A 24,666-nucleotide genomic window follows, 5' to 3' on the forward strand; every position below is an offset into this window, starting at 1 on the left:
TAAATGTAAGAGAGTGTCACAATGGAGGGTTCTAATCAACTCGAACCGCAAGGACGTTGGTACCACCAGGCGCCAACGTTCCTGGAACCCCTCCCGCCACATAAGCAGACCATCTCGGAGAGCGGTTTGCGGCCCCACAGCCGTACTCGGACTCCCATTGTCCTTAGCAGACCGCTTCCGCAAGGACACCAATGACTCATCCATCATCTGTTCCCGGATCCAGACAGACCGCGGCAGATTCAAAACCCCGTCAGCCGGTCCCGGTTCCATCGGAGTGTCCGACTTCTCGACGGCCAACGTGAGCGGCTGAGGGGGGTTTGGAATCGGCGAACACCTATGCGTCCCCAACTCACATTTACAAGGGGCGCGCCGCGGTAATCTGGAAAGTGCGTCAGCGTTCGCATGGCGCACACCCTTCCGATGTTGAATTTGGAAGGAAAATTCCTGTAGCGTGTCCAACCAACGTGCCAACTGTCCGGATGGCTGGTCAATTTTAAGGGCATATTGCAAGGCCGCATGATCCGTACGCACAATAAAAGAACGACCGTAGAGGTATGGTCGAAATTGCCGTAGGAAAAAAACAACCGCCAATAGTTCTCTGCGAGTGACACAGTAGCGGGTTTCCGCAGGAGACAAGACTCGGCTACCATACGCCACGACACGCTCTACACCCCCTTTAGACTGTGATAACACCGCCCCAATACCTGTGTCACTCGCGTCCGTATCAAGAATGAATGGGTGATCGAAATCGGGATAATCCAATGTTGGGGCCGTGGCCAACAGATCACGCAGACTCCGAAAGGCCGCCTCCTCCGGCTGTCCCCAACCAAACTTCCGTCCTTTACCCGTAAGGAGATGCAAAGGCCTCGCAATCGTCGCAAAACCCGGCACGAATCTTCGGTAATACGAGGCAAATCCCAAAAACCGCCGAACATCCCCCACGGTGGCCGGAGTCGGCCAATCCCGGACGCACGCCGTCTTTTCCGGATCCGTGGACACTCCCTCAGCGCTCACAATGTGCCCCAAATAGCGGACGGACCGTTGCAGTAGGTGACATTTCTTTGGTTTGAATTTCAATTTGGCAGAACGCATCCTCGTGAACACTGTCTCCAGCCGCGTCAAATGTTCATCGAATGTGCGGCTGAAGACAATGATATCGTCCAAATATATAAGACATGTCTCCCACTGCAACCCCGTCAAAACGAGCTCCATCAATCTTTGAAATGTAGCAGGGGCCGCATTCAATCCCATCGGGAGACAGTTGAATTGAAATAACCCCTGCGGCGTACGGAATGCGGTTTTCTCCCGTGAGGACTCGTCAAGGGGAAGCTGCCAAAATCCCGAAGAGAGGTCCAGTGTGGAAAAGAACTTAGCCCCCGACAATGCGTCGAGGGAGTCATCCATACGCGGCAGGGGGTACGCATCTGCCACCGATATCTTATTCAATTTGCGGAAATCAACACAAAATCGCAATTTGCCATCCTTCTTCTTAACCAAGACGACTGGAGCGCCCCATGGGCTGTTAGATGGCGATATAATGTCCGCAGCCAACATGTCTTCCACTGCCCCCCGTACGTGTTCTCGCTCCGCAGGACTCATCCGATGCGAATTTAATCGAATAGGGGCAGCATCGCCCGTCTCAATGTGATGGTAAAGCAAGGAAGTGCGGCCCAAATCCAAATCATCGGAGCTGAACACGTCGGAATATGTCAACAACAATTTACGCAGCGCACCACGTTGCTCCATGGACAGGGAAGAATTTTCGTCACATAATTGAGCAACCCAACGATCATCCGAACTCCTTGGCTCGGAAACCCCAGCAACAACTCCCCGGCTATGTGGACAATCATGGGTCGCAAACGCCGTAGTGGCATGTGCCACAACCGTACCGGCCGGGACACGGACGTTTTCTCCCCCCGCATTAAGCACCTGTAAAAACGGTAATTGATCCGGCCGGACGATGGTCTGTGCCCCCACTAACGCCAACCCGGTTGTTATCGTGGCGGACGGTGACAACAAGACCCCTACTGCTCCTAGCCGATCAGGCAGGGGCTTCCGATACCGCAAGGGTATAAGCATCTGTGTACCAGGTGGAATGTCCACAGATGCGACGGACAGCGCCTGCACTTGTACGGCCGAAGCAGGTCGCCCCCAGGGCGACGGCAGAAACGAGATTTGACGGCCCCCCGGCAGTTCAATACAATTCTCATTGATTTTGATCAAAATGGGCATCTTAGCCAAAAAATCGGTGCCTAACAAACAAGGAACCGCCAAAGATCTCGATATCAACACAACACCCGAGGCCGACACATCCCCAATAGATATCTTAGCATCCACCTGACCCACGATGCCCATGCTACCCCCGTTCGCAGCGACGCACGACCCATAAACCGGACGCACAGCCCCCGACGGAATGCCCAACAGATGGAAAATGACATCCGATATAATAGTCGCAGACGCCCCCGAGTCGACCAAAATGCGCACGTCCACACCTTGTATGGACCCCGGTACAGTGGACGAACCCGTAGCGGCCGCGACAACTCTCCGTGCCAATTTGCGCCACTGCGTAACTGAATGACAAGGCCCCGTCGATGGCCTTTCTTTAACAACAACAATAGGATCGCGCAACACAGGTGGTGGGTGAGGTGGAAAGCCTTGCCGAGTGTCTGGTGCGTGCCGACATGCCTGTTTCGGAGGATCTTTAGCCGACTTGACCGGTGCCGAGGCCTCCTGCTGCGGCGGAGCCGGGAAGCGGGCCCAGCAGTCTCTGGCGTAGTGGCCCCTACGCCCGCAGCGGAAACATTCGGCCTCGTTGCGCCGAAGCGCAGGCCTCGCCTCCTGACGGCCCCGTTCTGGTAGCACCGCGCGCGGTCTCGGCCCGCCGCGTCCCGTCCATGGAGCGGAGGCGGCCGTCAGTTGTTGAGGGCCCCGGTCATCCGGAACATAGACGGCCTGCGCAGGGTCCCACCCCAGCGCATCCCCTTCTTTGACGGGCCCCCCCGTCCACGCCGTCACTTGTTTCCAGCGACGGAGGTTGAATTGCGCATCGAGACACTTAGCAGCCATCCGGGAAGTTAGCTTCTCATGCCCACACACAGGCATGGGGATCCCTAGATCCCGAGACAACTCCAACATTTTCCCTAATATGAGAGGCTCAAGCAGGTCCTGTGGCGTCTCAGGATAAGCTGCCATGGCCAGCTCCAGCACCGCACCCCTGAACGCCACGGGCGACTCCTCTGGTGCTCGTTGTCGTTGAGCGAATCGCCGATGCGCATCATCTGGTGGCTCATAAGCATCGGCCATTTCTTGAAAAACACCACATAAAGTTGCCTTCTTATCGGTCGCTATGGAACGGAAGAATCGGACAGATTCGTCGTCCAGAAGAGTCGGCAACACCTCCAAAGCCTCCGCATCGGTCCATCTTGCTGTGCGTACCGCCGCCAAGAAGCGGCAGGCGAACGCGCTCCAGTCCCCACCGACGGAAAATTCTTTAACCGTTGTAAGGTGGCGACTCCGACTCCTCTTCCCGCCGTCTTCCAATGGTGGTGGTTGTGATGGCAAATTCAAAATGGCGTCGGCCCGCGGCGTGGCCAAGATGGCGGTTTGGCGCCACGGAGCGCGCAAAATGGCGGCCTCTTGCCGCGTGGGCAATGGCGGCGGCAGGACAGGCAACGTGGCGGCCCGCGGAGCACCACTTGCATCATCCATCGTCCCTGGCGCGACGAGATGGCATAGATGCGCCAGGACGTCCTTAAGTGCCTCCAGTTGTACCGCCATCGCTTGCCATCGTTGATCCGCGTCTGATAATGTCGACGGACCCGCCAACCCGCCAACATCCTCCACACCCGTTCCCGTGGTCGCCTCAGCCTGGCTCTCCTCCACCACCCCAACAGGATCCGTGGTTGGAGGGAGTTCGTCGTCGTCGGACGAAGAAGCCGATGCAGGCGCCGGATTAACTTTCTTCCTCACTTGTTTCGACATGCCGTTGCACTTCCGACACCAGTGTAATAAACGACTGGACCACGATGTCTGGCTCAGTGTCCTTTATTATTCGGTTCGTGCTGTACACCCACACGGCTGTCTTTACTCTGTAGCTTCTCCACGGTGCTGACTCCAATGTCGGCCCGATCCACAACAGCAGCTCCGCTGCTGTTTCTCTCACACAGCCCCCCTTGGCTGTACTCGCTGCTGCTCTTCTCCCTCCGCAGCTCTCCCAGCTTCTTGCTCTCTCTCTCTCTCTCCGCAGCTCCTCCTGGCAGCCACACCGCTGCCTCTAACACGCAGCCCTCCTGGCTGTCTCCTCCCCAGCTGCACACCACTCCGCAGCTTCCTCTTATCTTCGGGGTTGGCTCCCGATGGCCGTCGGCGCCCCCCTCTCCACACTTGCCCGCGTGGCCTCACTCTTTTCCGCTCACACCCCGACTACCTTCCCCTTCCGGTTTACCCGCTTAAAGCCCCGAACCTTACCCCCACGTCACATGACTCCACCCCCCGTGACGTCACCTCCGGAAGGTCGCTTACGCCCGCATTACATATGCATCCTCGTGTGCATTTCGCACGCTAGCTGTAAAGTAGTTTAGCAGGCTTAACAAGGTGAAGGTGCAGCCCTGCAATTGCTCGGCTCGTGCCACTGCTGCCAGAAGACACTTTCCACGAGCAGGAGCTCCAGAGAGCCCCTTGGAGGGTTTTAGTTTTAGTTTCGTTGGCCTACTCTTCTAAACGTCTTGGAAGAGGTGGGGAGGCACCCCCACAGTTTAGCCCACTCCCCACGCGACGTACCAGTCGATTGGCACGGGCGGAGAGGCACAGGCGATTGAGAGATTTGCCTGACCGTTGTCTCGGCTGCCACGCCGGGAGATCGAATGTAACCGGCGCGACCTCTTGGAGTCCAGCATCGCTTCGTCGTCGCACCGTGGACAGCATCCCCACTCGGAGGAGTGCCCGTGCCACTCGGAGGAGTGCTCGCGCCACTCGTGAGAGTGCTCGTGCCATTCGTGAGAGTGCACGTGCCACTCGGAGGAGTGCTCGCGCCACTCGGAGGAGTGCTCGCGCCACTCGGAGGAGTGCTCGCGCCACTCGGAGGAGTGCTCGCGCCACTCGGAGGAGTGCTCGCGCCACTCGGAGGAGTGCTCGCGCCACTCGTGAGAGTGCACGTGCCACTCGGAGGAGTGCTCGCGCCACTCGGAGGAGTGCTCGCGCCACTCGTGAGAGTGCACGTGCCACTCGGAGGAGTGCTCGTGTTTAGCGCCCGTCCGTGGTGACCGGCGGCGGTGGCGGTGGCGGTGCCGGCGGCGACCTTTCTGCCTGTGACGTGTCTCTCTTCTGCTCGTGGCGTTTTTCTCTTCTAGGTGCTGCCCAGGCTGGGCAACGTCGCGTCGGCGAGATGCCTGAGTTCGTCGTTCAAGGTGCGTGGTGTGTGGGTTTTCGCCCGATTTTGTGTCACTTGTGTCCCGCGCTGTATTTTTTAAATGTTTTATTTTTCTCTCGTCCGATTTTCCTTGGATTTGTATCCAGTTGTAACTATTGCCCATTCGCGTTGAAAAGACGGAAGAAAGTTGCACGCGGCGCTTTTAAACGGCGTCTCGTGTCGCAGGTTCAACCCCGGCAGACTTGTTGGGGCGGGTTAGAGGCAGCGTCGTTAGTAGTGACGCGCGCCCAGCCAGTTTGATCGCCGTTTGACAGCGTCCAGCGGAACTCTTTTTAGTTTTACCGGGTAAGGCCCACCACTGAGCTGGCTATCACAAATGATCGCTCAACGAAGTGGGCTTATCGTGTGGAAATTTGTAGCAGACAAATAGTCTGAACGCGTGGTGATGTTGATTCTAAATGTGGAGGGAAAAAACGCAGGACCCGGCGAAAAATCCACGCGACCACGGGGAGAACACACCAACTCCAAATATACAGCAGCAGGCGTCAGGGTCGGGATCGAACCCACGACCTCCTGTATACCAGGCGAGGTAGTTAACATCTCCTAGCCACTGTGGTGATGATGATGAGAGAGAGAGACACACATACTCCAAATATACAGCAGGCGTCAGGGTCTGGATCGAACCCAGGCCCTCCTGCATACCAGGCGAGGTAGTTAACATTTTGCCACAGTGGCGCCCCCAACCACTGACCCCTCCCTCCCTCGCAATGCAGGCAGTCGTTACAATTCGTGGGTTGCGGTTCAATACTAAAATATCTTTTCAAGAAGTAAATATATTTTACTTTTTTTTTATACATAAATGGAAGGAACCAAAAGAAAGGAAGACCTAACGGAGAACGGCGTGACGACAAGGACGACGTGAAGAGATTGGTGGCAGAAAGATGTGTGGCCACCACTTGAGCGTATTGGAGCTACGAGACAGAGAGGAAAGTGGAAACAAAGCGACGAAATGTGCAGTGGGCACCTACGGGGCTGTCTGCACCCATGGATTGCGATGATGATGATGATCTTCTTGGTTCTTTCGGTAAAGTCACGTAGAATGGAAATAAAAAAATAATACAAATGAAACATAAGAAAAAAATAATATTATATGATTATTTTATTTTGTTTTATTTTTATTATTTCGGTAAAGTCACGTAGAATGGAAATAAAAAAGTAATAAAAATTAAACATAAAAAAAAACAATATTATATGATTATTTTATTATGTTTATTTTATTTTATTATTTCCATTCTACGTGACTTTACCGAAAGAACCAAGAAGATGAATTCCTGCAGTCACGAAAGCTTTAAATTGAGATGATGATGATGATGATTTTTATTTAAGATCCCTTTTACGTGTCGTTTGTACTGCCTTGCTCCTCAAACCCCCCACTGTTTAATTTGTTTCGTTAGCCTGCATGCGACATCTGCGTAGGATTGTAATACGTCATCAATAATCATGTTTTAGTTTTACACGCTTGCCATTCAGTGCACGTGTTGTGAGCGTGAGCATCGATTTTTTTTCTTACGTAGAGTATAATGTGCACATTTTGAAGGTGCAATCCTAATCTGAAATGCAATACCTCTCCTTCAATTATCGTCAATTCTCGCGTCAGTCTTTGAGATGCGCTAACATTTAGACACAAAAAAACCTAAAAAACGTGAAGTGTATTTTTATTTTTCAATTTAAAGCTTTCGTGACTGCAGGGATTCATCTTCTTGGTTCTTTCGGTAAAGTCACGTAGAAGGGAAGTAATACAATAAGCACGGCTGCTTGCATTGTGGCCGAAACGTCGTGAGAATTATTTTATTATGTTTTATTTTTATTATTTTATTACTTCCCTTCTACGTGAACCAAGAAGTGTATTTTTATTGTAGAACCCACAGCTGACTCTGCGAGGTACTGGGCCGCCACGATGGCGGGATGTTAACTACCTCGCCTGGTATGCAGGAGGTCACGGGTTCGACGCCTGCCGTATATTTTGCACCTCCCGATTCAGCACGGTTGGCTACGTGGGGTGCGAAAGAAGTTCTGCGCGCGTACGTACGTACGCACGTACATAGGCGGGTGCGTGCGTGCCGGCTCCCTCCTTTAGGCGTCCGACTTACAAGTGGAGGTCACGAAGCACGGCGCCACGAAGCCGGACGTGGACAAGCTGGTGTTCGGGAAGGCGTTCACGGACCACATGTTCTGCGTGGAGTGGACCGCGGGTGGCGGGTGGCAGACGCCTCGTATCCAGCCGTTCCAGAACCTGTCGCTGCACCCTGCCTCGTCCTCCCTCCACTACTCCATAGAGGTGACGGCGGTGGACGGCGGGGGGGTCGTTGACATGGATTCTATAATAAAGTTTTTGTTGTTGGGTTAGATTACGTTAAATATAAATGCGTCGTGAAACCCGCCGCCACGCGGCCTATCCGTAAGGTTCGTCGCGTAAACGAATCGTGAGTAAAACCCAAACGGGAGTTGAAACCCGGAGCGTTGGCGATTGGAGTACGACGTTTCGCTGGCGCTTGCAACCGGCTTGCTCAGGCGATGGCCAGAGTTGAGGAGGAGCAGAAGAAGTCCTCTCGTTTCGGTCTCGAATAGAGGGGAGTAAATATGACGTCATCACGGTGAGCCTATCAGGTGCGAAGACCAGAGGGGGCGGGGGTCAACGTAGCCGTCGTGTAAGGGGCCGTCCATAAATGACGTCACGCGAATTGGACGATTTTTGTCCCCCCCCCCCCCCCCCTTCGTCACACGGCGTCACCAAAATTCAGACCCCCACCGCTCAAATATGACGTCACAAAGCTCTGCCCCCCCCCCCCCAAAAAATTAAACATGCTTCAAATCGCTTTAAGCTATTGTCATTGTAGTGCGTATTTAATGTGGCGCTGCACTGATGTTGTAGGAGAAAACATTTATTAAAAAGTCTATTTAATTAAGTAGAACGTGTCGTCTATATTTATTTAAAGTTGCGCATTTTGATGTGACGTCACATTTCTCAAACCCCCCCCCCCACCTCGTCACACATCGTCACAAATGTCTGACCCCCCCCCAGGTGCATGACGTCATATATGAACGGCCCCTAAGTAAACACTGGGTCATATTAATCTGAGAATATGCCACACATATCATTGTTTGGGTTCTTCACAGTTCATCGGCATACGTAAATGTACGTACATTACGTCGATCTGAGAGGTGTCCAGAGAATGTGCAGTTGGATCCTGTGCTCGTCCGTTGCGGTTCATCGTGCCGATTCAGCCGTCCGCCGCCGTGGTTAAGTGTCGCCGCTTCATTGCCGTCTCCCGTGCAGCTGTTTGAGGGCATGAAGGCGTTCCGTGGCGTGGACAACAAGGTGCGGATGTTCCGGCCGATGCTCAACATGGAGCGGATGCACCGCACGGCGTTGAGAGCCAGCTTGCCCGTACGTACGCACGCACGCACGGAGGTCTCCCCTCCCCCCCCCCTTCTGCCGCTGGTCCACTCCCTCGCCGCCACGTCCCCTTCCCCCCCTTCCCCCTCGCGTCCCCTTCCCCGTGCGCCCCCTTGTACGAAAATTCTCCGGCGGATGACACCGCGTCTCCGTCGCACATCTGTCGTGACCACATCAAGAAACATCCTTTAAATTTCGATTAAAAGTTTTCGTGACTGCAGGGATTCATCTTCTTGGTTCTTTTGGTAAAGTCGCGTAGAAGGGAAATAATAAAATAATACAAATAAAACATAGTAAAATAATATATTTTAAATAATATATAAAGAACCAAGAATATCTTCTTGGTTCTTTCGGTAAAGTCACATAGAATGGAAATAATAAAATAATAAAATAAAACATCATTAAATAATTCTCACGACGTTTCGGCCACAACGCAAGCAGCCGTCGGGGAGACAGCGTCTGAATCAGACACTGTCTCCCCGACAGACCTGGTCTTCACCTGGGGACGGCTGCTTGCGTTGTGGCCGAAACGTCGTGAGAATGATTTTATTATGTTTTATTTGTATTATTTTATTATTTCCCTTCTACGTGACTTTACCGAAAGAACCAAAAAGAAGAAACATCCTTTTTTACTTTTACCTAAAACTAAACTATAAACAATTTCTTTTTTTACCACAGTATCTAGATCTTTTTCAGCAGCGACTTGGGCCACAGACGCTAGCTCAACGAAGTGGCTTGTCACGTGGAGATGTGGAGCAGACAAATCCTCTGAACGCGTGACGTCGATTCTAAATGTGGAGGGTTACCGCGTGGATGTTATTTTATATTGGCAGATTCGTACACGATTATTCACCAATGACTCTCCCATATTCATAAATCACCTCTCGCGTCGTACGCCCCCCCCCCCCCTTCCTTCCCGCACAGAGCTTTGATACGGCCGAGTTGTGCGAATGCATCCGTAAGCTGGTGGAGGTGGACAAGGACTGGGTTCCCCACTCGACCAAGGCCAGCCTCTACCTCCGCCCGACCTTCATTAGCACAGAGGTACGAGTCGGAGGCGCGGTGGCAGCGCATTATCGGCCTGCGAGGGGAGCTCCCGCAGCGGGGCAACGGTTCGACGCGCAAACCTACACCGTGCGTGTGTGCGCGCGTGTGTGTGCTTGCGTGTGTGTATGCATGCGCATGTGCGCGTGTTTGCGCGTGTGTGGGTGCGCGTGTGTGGGTGCGCGTGTGTGGGTGCGCGTGTGTATGCGTGCGTGTGTATGCGCGCGTGCGTGTGTGTGTGTGCGCGTTATTTTTTGCCTTTGTGTCGCGCGCAGCAAACGCTGGGCGTGTCGCGGCCGGGCCGGGCCCTGCTCTTCGTGATCCTGTCTCCCGTCGGGCCCTACTTCAGCACCGGCGGCTTCAGCCCCGTGGCACTGCTCGCCGACCCGCAGCACGTCCGCGCCTTCAAGGGCGGCGTCGGCGATTGTAAACTCGGGGGGTGCGTCGTTACATCTCACCCGGCGCCCGGGGGTGGCCATAAGAGATGTTAACTGCCTCGCCTGGTATACGGGACGTCGTGGGTTCGATCCCTACCCTGACGCCCGCTGTGTTATATATTTGGAGTTTGCGTGTCTCTCTCTCTCTCTCTTTCCCCCCCGTGGTCGCGTTGATTTTTCTCCGGATCTTCCGGTTTCTCCCTCCAGATTTTCGAATTGACGTCGCGCGTTTAGAGTAATTGTCCGCGATACATCTACACGCGATAAGCCACCTTTTTGTTGGGGCTAGCATTTGTGGCCCAGGCCACTTCTGAAAAGCGCTGTATATCTTAGCGGGGGCCTTACCCGGTAAAATAAGAAATAGTTGAGTTTAGTTTGTCTTTCTATCTGTCTATCCGTATGCCGTGTTCTACAAGAGGCTCCTGCTCAGCCCTGGCACATTACTCCACCGGATTATCGATTGCCACGTGCAAGACACGGCCATGTCCCTGCAACTGGCGTACCCGGGCTCTACGACGCGAGCCGTGACGTAGCCGACACGCTGGCGTGTGGCGTCGTATCATGGACGAGGCCAAATTTATTACAACTCGCGCCTCTACGGGAGGTCCGCCAAAAACATTACCAAGCTGCAGCATGGGCAGGATTCCCTGGCGCGCGTCGTCACGCGTGCCGCAAGATCCGACCGTGCCCCGTCCAGTGCTCGCTGAGCTGCATTGCCTTCCAATTGCCGAACGAATACATTGCAAGGTCCCGCTCGTTGAACGCCGAGTACTTGCCACAAACGCACCACCAACACCCCGCTGCTGATCTTTTCAAGGAGCATAAACCATCACCGCGCGCACTCCGGTCATCCTCGCAGCGGCTTTTGGCTCGGCCATCGAACGAAGGCGGTCGCCGCATCGCGCGGCGCTTTGAGATGCGCTTCTGCGGCCGTCTGGAACGTTCTTCCGTTCCGAAATTATGGAAGCGACTGGAAGCTACGCACTTTTGAATCCTCTGTATAGAAAACCAATTTATTTAGAACTGCTTGTTGTTGTGTTTAGTTTTGTTGTCCTACCCCCGCAGCTCCGATCAGCGCGGTTGGCTACGTACCGTGCGAAGTAAGGTCAGCACACACACACACGACACACGACAATACTCTCGTACAATCGAAGGTAAAGTTCGGTGTTCCGCGTGTGACGCCGTGCAGGAACTACGGCCCGACTATCTACGTCCAGAACCTGGCCATTCAGCAGGGCTGCCAGCAGGTGCTGTGGCTCTACGGAGACACTGAGCAGATCACGGAAGCCGGAACGATGAACCTCTTCCTTTACTGGATCAACGAGCAAGGAGGTTTGGACTTGAGCCACGCTCTTTCATTCGCCGTTCGAAAGCCACGCACGCTGACACCGCGATACAAATTTGCCAAATATGAAAAAAAAACGACTCGCAGATTACTCGACTGGCAGACTAACGTCTGATTGCAGGCCGAGTCGCCATGTGCTGCACAGGGACAGCTGCCGCTGGGGGTGGCCTGCCAGGGGGGGTCGGGGCGGGGGGGGACGCGAGTCGCTTACCGCGTGCGAAGTGCTCGGGGAAGCCCCCGTGGCTTAAAGGGCGCTCGGTCGACAGCACGAGTTGTTGTTACAGGCCATCGTTACTCCTCACTCACCTTCATTACTCCTCGCTCGCTCGCCGTTGTTAATCCTCGCTCACTCGCTCGCTCGTCGCTGCACGCGACTTCTGCAGAGGAAGAGCTGGCGACTCCACCGCTGGACGGCATCATCCTGCCTGGGGTGACTCGCCAGAGCCTGCTGGACCTCGCTCGGCAGTGGGTACGTGTCTGGGCAGTGGGTACGTGTCTGGGCAGTGGGTACGTGTCTGGGCTGTGGGTACGTGTCGGGGCAGTGGGTACGTGTCGGGGCAGTGGGTACGTGTCTGGGCAGTGGGTACGTGTCGGGGCAGTGGGTACGTGTCGGGGCAGTGGGTACGTGTCGGGGCAGTGGGTACGTGTCGGGGCAGTGGGTACGTGTCGGGGCTGTGGGTACGTGTCGGGGCTGTGGGTACGTGTCGGGGCAGTGGGTACGTGTCGGGGCAGTGGGTACGTGTCGGGGCAGTGGGTACGTGTCGGGGCAGTGGGTACGTGTCGGGGCAGTGGGTACGTGTCGGGGCAGTGGGTACGTGTCGGGGCAGTGGGTACGTGTCGGGGCAGTGGGTACGTGTCGGGGCAGTGGGTACGTGTCGGGGCAGTGGGTACGTGTCGGGGCAGTGGGTACGTGTCGGGGCAGTGGGTACGTGTCGGGGCAGTGGGTACGTGTCGGGGCAGTGGGTACGTGTCGGGGCAGTGGGTACGTGTCGGGGCAGTGGGTACGTGTCGGGGCAGTGGGTACGTGTCGGGGCTGTGGGTACGTGTCGGGGCTGTGGGTACGTGTCGGGGCTGTGGGTACGTGTCGGGGCTGTGGGTACGTGTCGGGGCTGTGGGTACGTGTCGGGGCTGTGGGTACGTGTCGGGGCTGTGGGTACGTGTCGGGGCAGTGGGTACGTGTCGGGGCTGTGGGTACGTGTCGGGGCAGTGGGTACGTGTCGGGGCAGTGGGTACGTGTCGGGGCAGTGGGTACGTGTCGGGGCAGTGGGTACGTGTCGGGGCAGTGGGTACGTGTCGGGGCAGTGGGTACGTGTCGGGGCAGTGGGTACGTGTCTGGGCAGTGGGTACGTGTCGGGGCTGTGGGTACGTGTCTGGGCAGTGGGTACGTGTCGGGGCAGTGGGTACGTGTCGGGGCAGTGGGTACGTGTCTGGGCAGTGGGTACGTGTCGGGGCAGTGGGTACGTGTCGGGGCAGTGGGTACGTGTCGGGGCAGTGGGTACGTGTCCAGGGCAGTGGGTACGTGTTGGGGCAGTGGGTACGTGTTGGGGCATGGTTGAATGACGACAAACTAAACACAAATCGGTTAGAAAGAAATGAGTTTTCAGTCTAGATGATGTAAAAGTGCATAGCTCCAGTGGCTTCCTAATATCGGAAGGAAGAGCATTCCAGACTGCCGCAGAAGCGCATCTGAAAGCACAGCGCGATGCGGTGACCGCCGCCTTTGTTCGATGGTTTAGCCAGAAGCCGACAGCTGCGAGGATGACCGGAGTTCGCGTGACGACGGTTTATGCTCCTTGATGAGGTCGGCAAGGCATTGTGGTTCATTTGTGGCAAGCGCTCCGTGTGCAATGCTCTGCGTAGGTTCCCTTTCGGGCTTCTCCGAATTCCTCCGGGCGGCCAATGCGCGTGAACGTGCACACTTATGTCGAGCTACCTTTGACGCCGTGCGTAGCCGACCACGCCGATCGTCGGCGCGACGACACGCAGTCTCGCTGGCGAGGCAGGCGCCCGCGCGGAGGAAGAGTTTTCTAAACAACTCCGTGTCGCTCGCCCCCCCCGCCGCCCCCCCCCCCCCCACCGAGACGCGTCTTCATCCTGACAACGCTGAGCTCGTCACGTGCGTTGCTGACGACGGCGACGTCGATGTCGTCATCGCCGTTGATGTCGTTGTTTGGTCGTCCGCGTCGCTTTGCGTCCAGGGCGAGTTCAAGGTGTCGGAGCGGTACATCACCATGGCGGACCTGCAGAAGGGGCTGCGGGAGAAGCGTGTCAAGGAGATGTTCGGAGCTGGGACCGCGTGCGTGGTCTGTCCCGTCGACAGAGTGCTGTACAACGGACAGGTGAGCACCCGATCCTGGTGGGCGGGCGATGCGGTTATGGCGGAGCCGGCGTCGTGCGGCGTCAGAAGTCATCCAGTCGGGGCACGGGGTCAGAACGTTACGGTGGCAAATGATTGCAAAGGCGCGATAGGAGTGCAAAGTATCGGAAAGGTAAGAAAATCACTTTAAAAAAATAAATAAACATTACAATTTATTTTAAGGCCCACTTAGCTATATAGCACTTTTACGTTAACGACCTGGCCACAAATGATAGCTCAACGAAGAGGCTTAAAAGCAGCCAAACGTTCTGAACGCGTGATGTCGATTCTAAATGTGGAGGGGAAAAACCGAAAGAACCGGAAAAAAATCCACGCGGCCACGGGGAGAGAGTCACGCAAACTCCAAATATAGAGCAGCAGGTGTCAGGGTGGCGATCGAATCCACGACCACCTGCATACCAGGCGAGGCAGTCAACATCTCACCAGTGGCCTTAGCGAGCGAGCGCCTGTGAAGGCCGGCACAGCACACGAGAGTGGATGGGTTGACCAGCACCACGCCCGGCCGCCTTTGCCTTACCGAGGGGCGATGTTTACTACACACCGCAGCGGGTACTCATTTGAGACGGAGTCGACCTAGGGGAGGCCCAGGACCGCTTTAGATAGTCGTCGCTGTTGATGGTGTTGTTGTCCGCGAGCGGGAATCGAACTCGGGCTGGCCGTGGTGTCGGTAGCGCGGCCAGCAGCATCGTGTGCAACAGCAGCTTCGTGTGCCATGTTCTCTACGGTAGGAATCTGATGAGGCAGCAGAGTAGCCATCGTTGGGCTGTCGCTGTGCTGACGAGTCACTCTCTGAGTCACCAAACCTGCGGGAAGTACGGAGAAAGTTTCCGCGACAACGACCTCAAAGAGTGGAACACCATCTTCTTGGTTCTTTCGGTAAAGTCACGTAGAAGGGAAGTAATAAAATAATAAAAATAAAACATAATAAAACAATTCTCACGACGTTTCGGCCACAACGCAAGCAGCCGTCCTCAGGTGAAGAATGAAACACCACCAAGCTTGGAGCGTATATTTAAGCTGGGTTGGAGGGGGGGAGGTGGGAAGAAGAGCGAGTGAGTAGAGTGTAACACCAGTGGTGCTATCGCCTGTCCGTTGAAGGCAGGGGTCGGGATCCTTATCGTTACCGAGGGGCCGAATAGGATTTTGCAATGCCATGGGCTTGGTGGCCCGTAATACCTTCTCTCAACCCGCACCCAACCCCCGACCTTGTCGCAACGTGCGTAGCCAATCGCGCTTATCGCAGATGCGGTGCAAGAAAAACAAACTGTGGGTCTTTGCGTGAGTCTGTGGGACTCTGTGTGAGTCTGTGTGTCTCTGTGCGAGTCTGTGGGGCTCTGTGCGAGTCTGTGGGGCTCTGTGCGAGTCTGTGGGTCTCTGTGTGAGTCTGGGTCTCTGTGTGAGTCTGGGTCTCTGTGTGAGTCTGGGTCTCTGTGTGAGTCTGTGGGTCTCTGTGAGTCTGTGGGTCTGTGTGAAATTGTGTGTCTCTGCGCGAGTCTCTAGGTCTCAGCGCAAGTCTGTGTGTCTCTGTGCGAGTCTCTGTGTCTCTGTGCGAGTCTGTGTCTCTGTGCATGTCTGTGGGTCTCTGTGTGAGTCTATGGGTCTCTGTGCATGTCTTTGGGCCTCTGTGTGAGTCTGTGGGTCTCTGTGCATGTCTTTGGGCCTCTGTGTGAGTCTGTGGGTCTCTGTGCATGTCTCTGGGTCTCTGTGTGTATGTATGTACGTTGGACATCTGTTGCACCGTATGTAGCCGACCGTGGTAACCGGAGGTGCGGGGGCTCATCTGCGATGGGCGTCTTCCGTGTGTGTCAAACGGTGCTCAGCTTTCGCCGCTGTCTCCATTTTTTGGTCTTTTTGTTTTTGTGTCCAGAACCTTCACATACCGACGATGGAAAACGACGGCCCCAAGATTGCGACTCGCTTCCTGCAGGAGCTCACAGACATCCAGGTAAGAACGCCACCCCCGCCACACCCCTCTGTCGCTCCCACGCCGCGTCCATCACGGCGGCCTTCATCATTAGACCTCCTTTGCCAGTGCCAAAATATAATAATATGGTTTTCCCCCTTTTTTTCTGGCAACAAAACTGAAACCTTTTTACGAGGATTCATGTCTGCATTAACCATAATACTTGCGGTCAAAATGCAAACAAAAAACACACTAATATATGCATTGTCCTTGAAACTGATTGGTCCACACCAAGGGACGGCTTTGCTTGTAAAAATGTTTCAGTTTTGTTGCCGGAAAAAAGGGGAAAAACCCTATTATCACGGCGGCCTTGTTTGACGATACAGCCTGCCGTTCGCCTAGAACGCGGTCGTGGTAGTTGCGTTCCTGAAGAACACCGCGTTATTATAGCAAATCATCTAGAATGTAGGGGTAAAGCACGGTCCGCGATAACGCGTGAGATGCCTACGCACGTGGGTAGCATCTCGAAGCATCCAGCAGCATCCCAATGCCTTGTGTTATGATGCTACGCCGAGGCAGCTGTCCGACGGTAACAACGTAGTTTCCGTTTCGCTCAATCGCGTTATATCCAATTCGCGTCCGCGTCATGAAAAGACTTGTTCCCCAAGTACATTAATTGCGTTGTAGATCCAATTCGCGTTCTGAAAACCACACGCGGCGTTCTAGGAGAACAGCGACGTCGCCACGCAGGTCGGTGCAGGTTCGGTGAGAGGGGCGCCGCTGGCGTTAGCCGTTGACGGGAACGGGAAACGCAGAGTCGTCGCCGTTCGTGCGCCCGCTGACAAAGACTCCCCCCCTCCCCCCCAGTGTAGCCTCAACAGACTGTTGGGGCAAGTGCTGTTAGGCTTCGATTTAAAGCTTTCGTGACTGCAGGGATTCATCTTCTTGGTTCTTTCGGTAAAGTCACGTAGAAGGGAAGTAATAAAATAATAAAAATAAAATAAAATAATTCTCACGACGTTTCGGCTACAACGCAAGCAGCCGTCTTCAGGTGAAGAATGACGGCTGCTTGCGTTGTAGCCGAAACGTCGTGAGAATTATTTTATTTTATTATGTTTTATTTTTATTATTTTATTACTTCCCTTCTACGTGACTTTACCGAAAGAACCAAGAAGATGCTGTTAGGCTGTTAGCGAGCAGCACCTATGAAGGCCGGCACGGCACACGAAGGGGCGTGGGTGGCCAGCACCACGCCCGGCCGCCTTTGTCTCCCCTCACAGCTCGTGGGGTTCCCCAGTGTAAATAAATATTTAGATTCTGACCCATGCCGCTACAGCAAAGAGGGCCGGGGGTGGGGGGGGGTCTGGGTTCGATTCCCGGCTCGTGTGCCGTTCTCCGCCGAGTTTTTGTACCTTCTCTCCCCATTCTGCACGGGGTTACCCCTACAGATTCTCCGGTTTCCTCGTGTGGCTTAAACAAAAAACACACACGCACGCATTTGTATCGTAACCGGTATTGATCCGAATATTTCCCAGTGATAAAGAATCGCCTGCAAATTACTCGGTTGGCAACATCGCCGCCCACCCCCTCCTGAGAAAACTTGGCAGCGTCGTTTTGAAATAAAAAAAATCTTGAGACCCAGTGGTGGGCTCTTTCTGGGAAAAACCGCGTTTAATCGCAACAACAACAACATCAACAACAACAGTCACCATTGCGGAATGTTGCACCGCAGTTGGTCGGAGGGGCTGGGTTTTTTTCCTCGAACTCTTGACGTGAACGTACGTACGTACGTGTGTGTGTCGGACGTACGTAGCCCGGTTTGCGAGCGGTGGATATCGGAACTGCCGCGATTGCGTGCCGCGCGAGCGATCCCGAAGGAAGCCCCGCTATTCACGCGCTGTTCACCGTCTTCGCTCTCTTGTGTGTGTGTTTTTTTTGCAGTACGGACGAACCGAGAGCGAGTGGATGCACCTGGTCGATTAATACCTCGCATCGCGAGCAACGAGTGGACGAAAAAAAAACCCCCACAGTTTGCACAACGGACACGCGTGCGCGCACTTCGCGGGGAGCGCCGAAGTCCGCCATCAATCGCACGTTGGGTTGAGACTGCGAAATCGAAAAAAAAAAATTCAACTTCCTCAACAGCTCACGTTTACCCGACCAGCCTTATTGGCCAGCAATCTTCTCTCTCTCTCTCTCGTGGAACAAGCTGAGCCCTCCTTGTGAATGTATCTCTTTTGGTCTTCTCTGTGTCTGTCTGTTTGTCGGTCTCTAAATTCCTGTGTATCTTCCTCTGCGTTTGAGCGCTCTGGAAATCGGCCTCTTGCAGTGTTCTTCACTGATTGTCAGAGGGGGGTGGTGGGGGGGGGGTGGGTGGGGGCATTTCCCCCTATAAGACATCATCGGTGCGAGGGCCGCCACACGTTTGAAACCATTGGGGCAGAGGTCGCAACCGGGTACCCGATACCCGTACCCTACCCGATACCCGGCTACCTGTACCCGGGTACGGGTACCCGTTTGCGACCCTGGTGCGGCCGGGTACGGGTAGGCCGTGAGTCACTGGTGAGTAGCCGTTTGTCACTCATTTCCCAACGTCTTGTCTCTTCTCACAATTCAAGTTCCTAGAATCAACCCACCCGCGCCTGCAACATGGCTTCATCCCAGAGGTCGCAATCGGGTACCCGATACCCGATACCCGTACCCGGCTGGGTATGGGTAGGGTACGGGTACGGCCGGGTACGGGTACGGGTACCCGTTTGCGACCCTGGTGCGGCCGGGTACGGGTAAGGAATCAAAACCCGTTTGCAACCTCTGCTTTGGGGGTTTGACAGCAGCACGACGATGACGACGATGATGATGATGATGAGTGGTGTTTTCACGAAAGGCCACCAGGGGCGGCCAGTGGGCCCGCGGTGCCTTGCAATGAAGAGCACTGCGCAATTGCTTCTCACATTAACGTTCTGCTCTAGTTCTGTAGTTTCCAGATACTCGGACCACTGCAATAACAGGTGATCCTTCATTGTAAAAGTTTACTTCGTTGGTATTTCAGCTTCCTTTTGCTTCTGCAAACCACATCGCCGGATCGACGTCCGTGCGCGAGTGTATTTATTCGCCGCGCAAAGGGCAATGCTTGAATGCAGAACTTCTGACGACGTTGGGGGCGTCACCCCCACGTCAGGCGAGTTGGTATGGTTGGAAGAATGGTGTTGTGAAGGCGCTCGCCACTGAACCGAATGCATTTACTCTTATTCTTAGGTTTTTTCGGTAAAGTCACGTAGGTAAAAAAATTTAAATGAATAAAAGTAAAATAAAAATAAAATAAAAATCACGACGTTTCGGAGGCAACACAAGCTTCCGTCTTCAGGTGGAACCGTCACAGCACGATAGCTGTATCAAGTGAGAGAAATTCCAAGAACACAGTTATTTATATATATATACTGGTTGAGGGTGGGAGGAGCCAAGGTAGACCCTGAATATTATTTTTGTGAGGTTCGGTGCGGCTGCATTTCCTCTTGTGCCCATGACAAAACACCCCCCCCCCCTTTGCGTTTTGCAGAAGTGCTAATTTTGAAGCTGCACGATTTCAGCATTTCATAGTCGTCGTCTGCACCCTGCGCGAGCACACTCGGAAATCGGGGAAACCACTATTCGCGATTGTCCTGACGGAGCAAGCCCAGCACACACGTGGGCGCACTCACGTTGCCCCAACGTTGCCTCAACGTTGCCCCAATGTTGGAGCAACGTTGGCCCCAACGTTCCATGTTTATTCCTGGGAGTGAGATGAGCTCATGTGCAAAGTGGTGCATTTCGACATTGCAGGGCTGTGTGGGATGTTGGCTGTCGTGGGCAGAGGCCTTCATCCATCAGTGGATAGACAGATGGTGATTAACATGCCACTATGAAGGTTGATGTGCTATGTAACTGCACCAATGGGAAGAGAGCCTCCAGGCTTGGTAATGTAAATCCGGCCACCCTCTTTCCCGTTGCACGCATACCTCTTGGGGCGCTCGCGATGCGTTCTTGGTCAACCCAGCGCTATACGAAACGGCGCTAATGGGGGTCGTTATAACATGGTTCCAATGGAGATACGTTACCTACAGAGCTTGCTTTTTTTCTTCTTTCACCTATGAGCGATATTGGGGGGGGCTTCATTATGGTATCGGTAATAGCCTTAATAATGATAGTGTACACATGGTAAATGTATTAAAACATTTTATAAATAATAATAATGGCGTTTAATGGTAATTAAATTAAAAAAATACAATAAGTTGAGTACTCGGCGGTGCATTCGGTCGGAGCTTGCAGAAGATTAACCACGCTCTGCAACAAATGCACATTCCGCGGGTAGCGATACTAGTGGCATTATTCGGCCCACGGATGACCAATGAATCGACACTCTTACGTGGCTGTCCCGTCGAACTGAGCGCAGAGTCGATACAACGGACACCGCAATTTCAGGTTCCACAAGGCCAAATATGGGCAGAGACATGACCCCTTACGGGGGCAATGCCTACTTCCTTTCATATATGGAATTTTCCTCCGGGACGAACGGCGCTATGAGAGGCAGCGCTATAAGAGGTATGCCTGTATTCCGTTTCGAACGGGGTGGGTCGGGTTTGGGATCCGAGACCATTCGCAGCATCCCCTTGATTGGCAGCGATCGATCGAACGACACGTGTGTGCGTGTGTGTCGACCCGTGGCACCTGCTGGGTCTTGCCCCGTGACCTCCTGCCAGTGGGCGTTCGACACTTCACGTGGCCTCAAGGTGCACTTGGCCTGGCACAAGCGTCGTGGTGACGTCACCGCCACTTAGTGGCGAATGGCGGTTGTTGTTGTGTCGACCGCCCACTCGTCAACTTCACGTGCGGTGCCGCCAGCCCCGATCGGGGAGCGTCGTCTGCGTCAAACCATCTCCCCCCCCCCCACCCCCTCGTGTTCCCCTCTTGTCGGTGACGTCACGAACTGAAGCCCGCGCGGTTTAGATTTTTCTGTCGGTGCCCTCGACTGCGGAGCCGTGCTCGACGCACGAGCCATGCCCCGCGCACGTAACAAGTCGTCGTTTCTTGTTTTTGGCCGTCGACGGTGTTATTTCCCGGCGGGGCGCTGATGCGGTGTCGCGGATCGCGGGCGGTTGGCGGCGGCGGTGCAGCTGCAATCCGGAGGTCTCCGATTCGATGATCCCGGTTGTGACGTCACAATCGGGTGACGTCACAATCGGGTGACGTCACAACGGTTGGCACGGAGACGTTTTGACATTCGCGGGCGACCGCCTTTGCCTCCTTCGCGTCGATGTTTTTTTTGCACACCGCGACCGGGTACTCGTTTGAGGCCGAGTCGACCTAGTGGAAGTCCACGGCCGGTCTCGTATTTCATCGTCAGCTGGCGGTTGGTGACCCTGAGCGGTCTGTGCCACCGCTCAATCCCCTCCCCCCCCCGGACGTACCCGCGCGTATTTAGTGCCGTGGGCCAATTTGCTCTGCAAACAGCAACGAAAAGCTTTCTTCTGTCCAAAAAAAAAAATTCCCCCAAGAAAGTGATTAAAAAATAAATTATTCTTCCACGAACGCTAATCAACCTTTTAAAAAAAAAAACCCAATCGTAAGTAGAAACACTCCTCTGTGCTTTACAATCCTGTTGACACGCCACTATGACCATTCTATACGGAACTCAACATCGCTCGGTTTGGTATCGAAGTGCGCGTCCAGTGTATAGGTCCCGGTCAGTTTGAAAAGAGATTATGTATATGCAGTGTTTGTCGGAGTTCGCTGTGTATGTGAGCAGTGGTTGTAGGAGCAAAGTCTCCACGTGTTAAATTGAGCTGAACTACAGATGTAAAGGGACGTCTCTGGGACTCCCAATGGATGCCTGTCTGCTCGCCGAACTGTGGATGCTGGGCAAGTCCTCGTTTAACGCGGCAGCCGCAGATGCGTTCCTGCCAAGTGCCACGTTAAGCGAAAACAATTTACCCATAAACAATGCGGCGACGTTTTCTTGGTTCTTTCGGTAAAGTCACGTAGAAGGGAAATAATAAAATAATAAAAATAACACGTAATAAAATACAATTCTCACGACGTTTCGGCCACAACGCAAGCAGCCGTCCTCAGGTGAAGAACAGGGCTGTCGGAAAGACAGCGTCTGAATGAACACCACCAAGCTTGGCAGCGTATATTTAAGCTGGGTTAGAGGAGGGAGGGCGCCTTGACAAAGGAATTTGCATATCAGCAGAGGAATTTTAGCTTAAATATACGCTGCCAAGCTTGGTGGTGTTCATTCAGACGCTGTCTTTCCGACAGACCTGTTCTTCACCTGAGGACGGCTGCTTGCGTTGTGGCCGAAACGTCGTGAGAATTTTATTTTATTGTTTATTTTTTATTATTACATTTTTTCCCTTCTACGTGACTTTACCGAAAGAACCAAGAAGATGAATCCCTGCAGTCACGACAGCTTTAAATCGAAATGTAGCGACGATGAAGTTTGGCGAGATACGATGTACTACTACTACGCGCACGCACACATCCAGGTGGGAACAAATAACTTCAGGGTACGGCCGCCGCGTTGTTGTATCCCTCCGCGTACCGCTCAGCTGAGCAGCTCAAGAAAGTAGTTCGTCGTCGACAGCTCAGAAGCCGCGCGTCATGCAAAAAAGTGCCCCCTGATAGACAAAACCGCGTTGTAGCGAAAACGCGTTGTGCGAGCACGCGTTAAGCGAGGACTTGCCGCGTATTTACTACACGCGGTGCTCGGATGATTTAGCTCTGCTTGGTTTGTTGTGAGTAGCTATTGTCTCTCTTTGGTTGTGAGCGATTACACCACGTTTGCACGATTTTCTTTCTTGCGTTTCTGTTGCGGTGTTGTTCGTCTGCTTCTCCAAGTAAAGTGAGTGTTTGTTTTGCCATGTGCGTTGCTACACACACACACTCTCGGAGCCCATCCGTTATCATTTTCAGTTCATTTCAAATCCGTGAAATTTAACATCCCTCCGTCGTTCAACTAAAGCCGTTTGCGGTGCCTGGAAATGTTTGCCGTCTGTAAGTTAATTTGCTCGTTTCCTCAATAAAGCATACGTACACGTGGCAGTTTTGACAGCGTGTCTGCCTAAGTATCGTTCTAGAATCTAGATATTTGTTCCATCGCTCCCTGCTGCTTGTACTGTCAAGAAAAATAGGGCCTTACACCGGTTACATCTGCCACGGTGGCTAGGAGATGTTAACTACCTCACCTGGTACACAGGAGGTCGTGGATTCGATCCCGACCCTGACACCTGCTGTGTATTTGGTGTTTGCGGTGTCTCTCTCTCCTCCCGTGGTCGCGTGGATTTTTCTGCGGGTTCCTCCGGGTTTTTCCCTCCACATTTAGAAACGCTCGTTTCGAGTATATTGGCTGCTATAAATGTCCACGCGATAAGCCCACTTCGTTGAGCTCTCATTTGTGATAGCCAAGTTGGTTATGAAAAAGAGCTAACATTGCTCAGTGGAGGCTTTACCAGGTAACAACACATTCCTGCGGAGGGAGCTGGTAGGAACGTTGGGTTGCTCGGTAAATGGCCAGGGTCAACGGCGGCGTGGTGTATTCCGCAAATATGGCCGACTGAGGGCGGGCATAAGCCGGCGTGAGGAGGTTAAACGTTGAATTTTATAAGGGCACCACGGGGTGACCAGCCCCTCCCCACCCAGCCCCACCCCTCCCACCCCCCACCCAGCCCCACCCTCCCCACCCAGCCCCTCCCTACCCAGCCCCTCCCCACCCTCCCTTCCCTGCACGACGGACGGACACAATAATCCCCTGTAGGCTGGTGGAACCAGTGGGTTCCTACCAGTATAAACATTCTTTAGTTTAGTTCAATAACTGGGACGCGATTATTCACACAGCCTCACAGCAAATTGGCAATGGCAAGAGGCATTCCTCCCCCTATGTATGGCAATAATCTAACCCTGTGTCGCTGGTCAATACCGCTCATTAATAACAGACAACACAAGTCAAAGTTTTACTGGTAGGAACCTCCTGGTTACACCAGCCCACATGGGATTATTGTGTCCGTCGTGCAGGGAGGGGCTGGGTGGGGAGGGAGGGAGGGGCTGGGTGGGGAGGGGCTGGGTGGGGAGGGTGGGGAGGGGCTGGGTGGGGGGGTGGCTGGGTGGGGGGGGTGGGGCTGGGTGGGGAGGGGCTGGTCACCCCGTGGTGCCCTTATAAAACTCAACGTTTAACCTACTCACGCCGGCTTGTGCCCGCCCTCACAGTTGGCCATATTTGCGGCATACACCACGCCACCGTTGACCCTGGCCATTGGCCGAACAACCCAACGTTCCTACCAGCTCCCTCCGCAGGAATGTGTTGTTGTAATTGTTGGTGTTTAAGTTTGTACACGAGAGACGGATTCGCATTGGAAAGCGAGCTATACCCACCATGACTTTACAATGACCCCCAGCCCCTACTCGAGGAACAAAATCGACACTTCCGAAAGGTAACAGCAGGTGGCGCTCGCCGCACGTGGAGAGGCGGGAGCCCTCGACAGCAACGGGAAACTTTAGATTTGAAGTTTTCGTGACTGCAAGGATCCATACTCTTTGGTTCTTTCGGTAAAGTCACGTAAGTAAAAAAAAAGTAAAAAAAAAATTGTCTTAATTTTTTTTTTCGCCTACGTGACTTTACCGAAAGAACCAAAGAGAATGGGAAACGTGGCAAGTGACGGAAGCGGGCGTCTGTAAACACTGCGTGGCCTTTACAAGGGGAAACG

General features: G+C 53.9%; 1 protein-coding gene across 2 annotated transcripts in view; it reads left to right on the forward strand.

The window, feature by feature from the left end:
- LOC144942350 (branched-chain-amino-acid aminotransferase, cytosolic-like) overlaps positions 1–18,283 on the forward strand; it is a 55,056-nt gene extending 36,773 nt beyond the window's left edge. For both annotated transcript variants that reach the window (XM_078869174.1, XM_078869173.1), the window contains exons 2-11: positions 5,349–5,405; positions 7,506–7,706; positions 8,706–8,816; positions 9,750–9,869; positions 10,145–10,308; positions 11,496–11,638; positions 12,035–12,120; positions 13,850–13,990; positions 15,896–15,973; positions 17,873–18,283. In XM_078869174.1, the coding sequence (XP_078725300.1) occupies positions 5,349–5,405; positions 7,506–7,706; positions 8,706–8,816; positions 9,750–9,869; positions 10,145–10,308; positions 11,496–11,638; positions 12,035–12,120; positions 13,850–13,990; positions 15,896–15,973; positions 17,873–17,914 (1,143 nt within the window). In that variant the 3' untranslated portion in view covers positions 17,915–18,283. The remainder of the gene's footprint in view (positions 1–5,348; positions 5,406–7,505; positions 7,707–8,705; positions 8,817–9,749; positions 9,870–10,144; positions 10,309–11,495; positions 11,639–12,034; positions 12,121–13,849; positions 13,991–15,895; positions 15,974–17,872) is intronic.
- The last annotated feature ends 6,383 nt before the right edge of the window (positions 18,284–24,666 follow it).

Source organism: Lampetra fluviatilis, chromosome 27 (genome assembly GCF_964198595.1).
Source record: "Lampetra fluviatilis chromosome 27, kcLamFluv1.1, whole genome shotgun sequence".
NCBI lineage: Eukaryota > Metazoa > Chordata > Hyperoartia > Petromyzontiformes > Petromyzontidae > Lampetra > Lampetra fluviatilis.